Below are 7,743 nucleotides of genomic sequence, written 5' to 3'. Positions count from 1 at the left end.
CTGTAAAGAAACCCTGAATGACACCATGTCCAAAATACCATCTGCAGAGAGCTGCAATGTGGAGAGACCGGCGAGCCTGTTGAATTCTTTGGACCTTTACCGTTAAGTCCACCTGAAGTTGTGTCAGGACTGAGCTGTCCTGCAAACAGCCACAAGGTGGCAGACTGTAACATTACTTTACAGGACAAAGGACATTGTTCTCTTGGTGGCCTCCAGTGTTCTGGTACGTTTTAAATGCTTTCATCTGATTCCACCTGACTTTTGATTGATTGATTAACTAGAAGTTCGAGCCGCTGTGCGGCGTCTCACATCTAGCGTGACGTCAGCGCCTACTTCGCATCGCAGATCCACTTGACAGCCACCTCGCAGTGTTAGAGAGACCACATGTACTGTCTGTCTCTCTCTCCCCCTCCCCCTCCCTCTCTCTGTAGCTCTCCTCCTCGCCTCTCTCGCTCTGTCTCTCTCCCCCTGTCTCCGCGTTTGCGCACGCGTTCTTGGCAAAGCTGGCCACACTCATAGTCATAATATATCCACACACACACACACACACCACACACACACGCACTCAGACGGCACAACAACACAGGCCTCTCATCCTGTCATTGTAGATAGACGAGAGAAAGGTTTAGTCCCGTCTCCCTCTCCCTCCCCCCTCTCTCTCTCTGTCGCTTTCCTCCTCCTCGTCTCTCTCTCTCCCCCCCGTCTCTCTCTCCCCCTGCCCTGCGTGGTCCCATGCTGCGTTTTGTATAGTAAAGTTTTGTGTCGTTTCTCCCCCTCTCTGTCCTGTCTGTGTCTGTTTTTCTCTCCCTCACTCTGACCGAAAAGTTTCGTGTTGTCTCCTCTGCCTTTCTCTCCTCCTTCTCCATCTCCCCTCCCTGTGTCGTTCTCTATGTTGTGTGCTCTGCAGGGGAGGGGCTATAGCAGTAGATCTGCAAGGCAACAACATGTCGACGCGCAAGGCGTAACGCTCTGTCTGTGTCCCTCTTTGGCCCTTACCGTGTATGTCTCTGTCCCCCGCGTTGCCAGGTTTGCTTATTTGTATAAGCAATGGTGGGCTTATTTAGTGGCGCTTTTGGGCTCGTTTGCATAGAGCAAACACCTCAGCGCTTGTTTCTCGCCCGTTTCACGGACGTTGTTATTTGTATAAGCAATGGTGGGCTTATTTTGTCGCGCTTTTGGCCTCGTTTGCATAGAGCAACACGTCAGTGCTTGTTTCGCGCACAGTCAGCGCTTGTTTCTCTCCCGTTTCACGGACGTGGCAACGTCATGGCAACGTGAAAGGGTGCTCTCTGTGTCGCAGATGATTGGCTGTTGAGACGGAGCATGCGGAAGTGAATTGCGAGCAGAAATAGATAAGACTTTATGACACTTTATGATTATTCTAAAAGGAGACACATGTGAAGGTGGAAAATAAAATAGAAGTGTTTATATACTTTTGCATGAGCGATTTTTGTAGCAAGTTGGGAGAGAAGTGGAGCAGTGCTTTGGCTGTGAGTTGTTCCTAAGAGGTTGAGGTTCCAAAAGGGACGGCTCTCTGATTGTATGGTGGGATACTTTCAATCTCTCAAGAAATGGAAACAGCACAGATGTAAGGTACAGTAAAACATTTAGGCTAAAAGGATAACATAAAAAATTCATCACTTAAATAAGTGTTGTACAGAGTAATTGTACATGTTACAGTAACAGTCCATTTGTGAACAAGGACTGTGTTTACATCAATATCCTCTTGAACTGAAGCAACCCTTGAACTGATTAATATTTGTTATTTTCATCAACTATTCTCTGTCTCTGTTACTTCTCAGAATGGCAGAAGATCAGATTACAACATCCAAAACAGCATGGAAGACACTTTGAGGGACATGTGTTTGTTTACAGTCAGAATGGTTCCAGGATGGTTTCTAGCCATGGCTGGACAGACAAAGAGGGAGACCAAACTGTGCCGTCATCTGGACCGTGGCGGTTATAAAAACCATACAGCATCAAATAGTTCTGCTGATCTGTGGGAAAAGAGCTTCAACTGTAGTGATGTGAAGAACCTGAAGACCATCTGGGACTGTGAACGTGAAAAATATAACCCTCCGGGAACCAAGGGGTCTACCTCCAATGCCAGAGTAATGACTATTATTAGTGTGATTGCCCTAACAGCGCAACAAACTATAGTACTTGTCCCGACTTTCTTTTTCGTTATTCCCGGTAAACTTGAATTTGTCCCGCTACTCCTCCCACAGTTTTCACGCACTCAAGCCATGTGTCAAATTGACCGGCTACACCGGGAATCATGTGCTTGTATTTTTAAGAGATAGGTTAGTTTAATTGGTATTAATTTATTAGTTAATACATTTTCCCCTACATTTTCCCCACTGACTAAAAATATGCTTTAAGTAGCTTGTGAGTGTTTTTTTATGAATCTGAATCTATTGCTAGCATTTGCTTTGCACCAAAACCACTCCTTGGCAGAAAAGTGGCCAGTCAATCCTAAATTTGAATCACACGTCAAGGGTGGTTTACTCAACAAATCCCCAAAAGCATTTCCACTTTGATCCATAGGGGGCGCCACAAATGTGCAAAATGTAACCGTTTTATGCAAAAACATGATTTTTGGGGGGATCAATCCTCTCAAAATGAAATACAAGTGATCTCAGGAGTGACGTGACAATATAATTGTCCGGTTACATTTGTGGGAGGGGCCTATTTCTTTAGTGGGAGGGGCCTATTTCCTAAAATCAAAACGGCATGTATCACGAACGCAGGATCTGTTCGGCACCGAATTCGAATCGCACGTCACACGACCTCCGACGGTATTCCTCCCAGTGTATTCCTCGTGTCCCGGCGGCCGCGACTCTCGTCTGCGCAACCACACTTGCAATTTCCCAGAATTGCGAATATTCGAGTTACTATTACATCTATAATTATAGAGTAGTAAATAGTTTTACCAAACAGTGTTATCCAAAACTAAACAACAAAACATTGATAATAATACATAATTTAATTATTTTAATTGTATTAAAAATAACAAAATGAATTGACACCCTTGATTTTACCAGTCCATTTGTACACATTAGGAGTTATATTACTGTAACATAAAGGATTGTGTTCAAAAGATGATTTAATAACAAGACAGATGAATGTTTAAGTGGGGAAAAAGACAGTTTATTTTTCATTGATCATAATTGGATGAGGGATATTCAGGCCTCATCAGGCCCAGTGGATGTATGCCTCGTATTTCAAGTAAATGGTTTGAATGACATCTCTACATGACCCCATAACATATTTTTTCAGCGCTATCACATCTATGTGGTTGTGGGATTAGGGATGTATTTATTTTTGCTGATTTGCTGTTGTTTCTGTTTCCCCAGATAATCCTGTGGTTACCCTCCCATACTGTTCTGGTGAGGTGAAGATCGATGGCATCAGGGTGTGCAGTGATCACTGGGATGACAAACATTCGCAAATAGTTTGCAGAGAGCTGGGCTGTGGCAATGCTCTGCCCTTTAAAAAACATGGAAGGACTGGGTCAGATGTTTACCACGTCCGTTGCCAGGGCTCTGAGTCCAGTCTTGGGCAGTGTGAGACGGTCCGGGGCCGGTGTGCTGGAGGACTGGTGTCTGTCTACTGTACAGGTGAATTATTTGATATACTTTTAAAAGAGACACTCTGCAGGAGTCTACACTTTTGCATTTTGTTTGTAGTAATTGCTGTATGTAATTTTGTATGTTATATAGGCTAGTAGTTACCGTATCTCATTTTGTATTTTATATAGTAGCTACTGTATATCATTTTGTATTTTATATAGTAACTACTGTATATCATTTTGAATGCATTTGTGTGCTGTTCAATGAATGTTCAAATGTTCAATGCCAAAGTCTTGGTACATTTTCACATACAGATGTATGTTAAAGTGTTGGTACATTTTCACATGAAGATGTATGTTAAAGTGTTGGTACAATTTCATGTCTGTTAACAGATCACCCCATGCTACAAGACGGGGACAATGTCTGTTCTGGAACCTTGATGGTGGAGGACGGTGACATTTGGAATATTACCTGCAATGAAAACACCAAAATAACAGCTGATATGATGTGTAAACAACTGAGATGTGGAGTCAGTGTCACACATAACTTTACCTGTGACAGGAGCCAATCAGTTCCATCAACACTGAACTGCTCAGGTAATATGAATATTCATACATCTCATAGTTTCAGCACAGAAAGAAGAAAAATGAGTCAACTCCTGTGTTGTTAAGCTTTAAGTTAGACCATGATATGTATCTTGCTTTACACACACAGTAGGAAAACATTACATAAAAGCCATAAGTTTAATTTCATGGCATCTTAAGTGTGTTGTATAATTTTTTTGGGGATACAAAACCATGCACATTTAAGCAGCTTAGACACAGGTATTATGCCTATATTTTGGTCATTCATTTATGTGACTTCAAAGATGATACAAAACAGATTAAATGGAGCATGTTTGTTTATTTCTTAATTTTATCATTTAAATTAAATGCATTTCACTTATTTAATCGTTTTTTCCCCCAATGTAAAATCCCTTAATGTTTTAACAGAAAATATCAACATAACTCTCCTGGACAACCACAGTCCCAGTGATTGTTATGGTGCAGTTTATATCAATAGTTCTATGGGTCTGCAGCCTGTGTGTGGTTCAGACTGGGACAGACATGATGGAGAAGTGGTTTGCAGAGAGTTGGGTTGTGGCAAGGTGAGCTCTCATTCTTTATGTTAATATGAAATGAATCATGTATCTGTGGCACACAAAAACACCTTACAGGTCAATTTTGCACAATCAGTAGTCAGCAAATATCTTATGAAAAATGGCCAAAATCACAATAAATTCCTTACCAAGAAATGTTCATCCATGTGTTTATAAAGCTCAAAACACATTTGTAAAAGTTCAACTTCCGTATAAGTAGCTTATGAGGGGTCAAACTAGGTGTTTATCATTATTCTGAATCTTTGCAAGCATTAAGTTTGGCACCAAAACCTCTCCTTGTCACTTTTCCCATTGATTGCAACCCCAACTTTATAAACCACACAGGGTTTTCTAAATCTCACCTGCACATCCCAACCCAATATTATGCTGTTGTTACACATTTTTTGTTTAAAAAAAAAAAATCTTTGTAAATATATATTGCTGGGTGCATGCAAATTGAAAAGTAGCTTTATTAGTTTATTTCAATTTCTCAAAAACTATGATATTGCTCCACAATGTCAAATGCCTCAGGATCAAGAAGGTCGCCTGGAGGGCCTGGTAGCTCCAGAGGAGGAGTGTAGCAGGGCTGCGATACACTTTGGGCAGGTAGAGCCCGCTATACTCCCGCACCGGCGGATTCCATTCCGATTGGCTACGGTTGGCTTTAACATTTGTGGGTGGGGCCTGTTTTGCACAAAATGCCACAAATCATGTTCGATTGCTGTGAAACTTTGTACGCACACTCTCAGCAGCCAAAGAGGAACTTCCACGGCTCCACCCAATGTTTTTTTAAATTGGCCTCATTGTGCCGCTATAACAGTAACTGCCTTCCAAAGCTTGGAGGCAATGGCTAAGCAACCTGGCATGGCGGAGAGAACTAGTTTGCACACACACACTATTACTCATACAGATGATCCACTCAGAAATTATTTGTGTGACAAAGGAAATTAATTTTATTCAGAATACATTGAATGTGTTCTTGCAGGTGATTGACACCAGCACCACCAGAGCTAGACAACATGGAATACTGGACAATGTCAACTGTAATGGCACTGAGACGTCACTGTGGCACTGCAAGGCCAAGTACAATGACTCTGTCCCATGCACTTCCACTGCTCATGTCACCTGTGAAAGTAAGAGCATGATGTATTATTGTAGTATTGTATATTATTGCAGGTGTTTGGGGATGTTTTGTTTGTAATTTATTGTAACCTTTAGTCAATGTCTATCATTACTACGAATGTTCCTTAAACAGTAGCAGCAGCACAGTTAAATTCAGACAAAAAAAATAAGATAATAATAATCAAATATAAATAGTGGAGAAACATATGTCAATTCTGTAATGTTGTGTGTTTGTTTGTGTGATTGTCTCACTCCATTTACATTGGCTTATCTTGATGCCTCTTGTTCTGTTTGCCCATGCTGGACTTAAATAATGTCATGATTGGTCTGGTACTGTATACAATTGCAATTACAAATACAATTTAAGCATTTAGCAGACGATCTTATCCACAGTGACTGACAAGTGTGAAAGCAGAGTAAGCATGAACCCTAGTTCAACAACAGACGGTAACAAGTCACATAAGAGTGCAAAGAGAATAAGTTCTGTCCCAGTGATGGCATGGTCAGAAAGGGTGTCAGGTTCATTGTATGAAATGCTGCTGATAGGTCTAGAAAAATCAGGACTGCAGAGTGGAATGCAGCCTAGGCAGCATGGATCGCTTCTCTGACTTTGAGAAGTGCTGTTTCAGTGGAGTTAGCTGGTTTGATCCAGCTTGTTCTGTGAGAGACTGAGAGAAAGCGGGGTAGAGACAACATGTTCAAGAGTTTTGTAAAGAAAGGAAAAAAAAATATATATATATATATATATATATATATATATATATATATATATATAAATATATATATATATATATATATATATAAATATCATCATGTTTGTTGTTTTAGTGGTATGTTATCTCTGTACATGCATAGAAAAACTGTTTCACATGAAGTTTTTATACTGTTTCCATGCAGCCAGTGTCAAGGCTGATTTCAAGGATTCCAGAGATCATTGTTCTGGAAATGTGAAGATACGCTATGGAGACCAACGATACCCTGTCTGTAAAGAAACCCTGAATGACACCAATGTCCAAAATACCATCTGCAGAGAGCTGCAATGTGGAGAGACCGGCGAGCCTGTTGAATTCTTTAGACCTTTACTGCAAAGTCCACCTGAAGTCGTGTCAGGACTGAGCTGTCCTGCAAACAGCCACAAGGTGGCAGACTGTAACATTACTTTACAATACAAAGGATATTGTTCTCTTGGTGGCCTCCAGTGTTCTGGTACGTTTTAAATGCTTTCATCTGATTCCACCTGACTTTTGATTGATTGATTTAAAACTTTCAATCTGTCAAGAAATGTAAACATCACAGAGGTACAGTAAAACATTTAGGCTAAAAGGATAACATAAAAAAGTCATCACTTAAATAAGTGTTGTACAGGTAATGTGTATGTTACAGTAACAGTCCATTTGTGAACATGGACTGTGGTAGGATATGTGTTTACATCAATAACCTCTTGCCATTAATATTAATATGTATTAGTTTTCATCAACTATTCTCTGTGTCTGTTACTTCTCAGACTGGCAGAAGATCAGATTACAACGTCCAAAACAGCATGGAAGACACTATGAGGGACATGTGTTTGTTTACAGTCAGAATGGTTCCAGGATGGTTTCTAGCCATGGCTGGACAGACAAAGAGGGAGACAAAATGTGCCGTCATCTGGACCGTGGCGGTTATATAAACCATACAGCATCAAATAGTTCTTCTGATCTGTGGGAGAAGAGCTTCAACTGTAGCGATGTGAAGAACCTGAAGACCATCTGGGACTGTGAACGGGAAAATACAACCTTTGGGAACCAAGGGGTCTACCTCCAATGCCAGAGTAATGACTATTATTAGTGTGGTTGCCCTAACAGCGCAACACACTATAGTACTTGTCCGACTTTCTTTTTCGTTATTCCGGTAAACTTTATTTTGTCCCGC

At 41.0% G+C, this 7,743-nt stretch overlaps 1 protein-coding gene across 1 annotated transcript in view; it reads left to right on the top strand.

The window, feature by feature from the left end:
* The window catches only part of LOC308079022 (antigen WC1.1-like), a gene marked incomplete at both ends in the record, with an annotated part of 58,510 nt that overhangs the window by 11,508 nt on the left and 39,259 nt on the right, over positions 1-7,743 (top strand). The window contains 7 exons of the mRNA XM_080420359.1: positions 1,803-2,061; positions 3,357-3,620; positions 4,565-4,719; positions 5,242-5,316; positions 5,696-5,843; positions 6,730-6,981; positions 7,337-7,588. Of these exons, the coding sequence (XP_080276485.1) occupies positions 1,803-2,061; positions 3,357-3,620; positions 4,565-4,719; positions 5,242-5,316; positions 5,696-5,843; positions 6,730-6,981; positions 7,337-7,588 (1,405 nt within the window). The remainder of the gene's footprint in view (positions 1-1,802; positions 2,062-3,356; positions 3,621-4,564; positions 4,720-5,241; positions 5,317-5,695; positions 5,844-6,729; positions 6,982-7,336; positions 7,589-7,743) is intronic.

The sequence above is a fragment of the Gymnoscopelus braueri genome (genome assembly GCF_963280865.1).
Source record: "Gymnoscopelus braueri genome assembly, chromosome: 22".
NCBI classification, from domain to species: domain Eukaryota; kingdom Metazoa; phylum Chordata; class Actinopteri; order Myctophiformes; family Myctophidae; genus Gymnoscopelus; species Gymnoscopelus braueri.
This window is presented reverse-complemented; position numbering and strand designations above follow the sequence as displayed.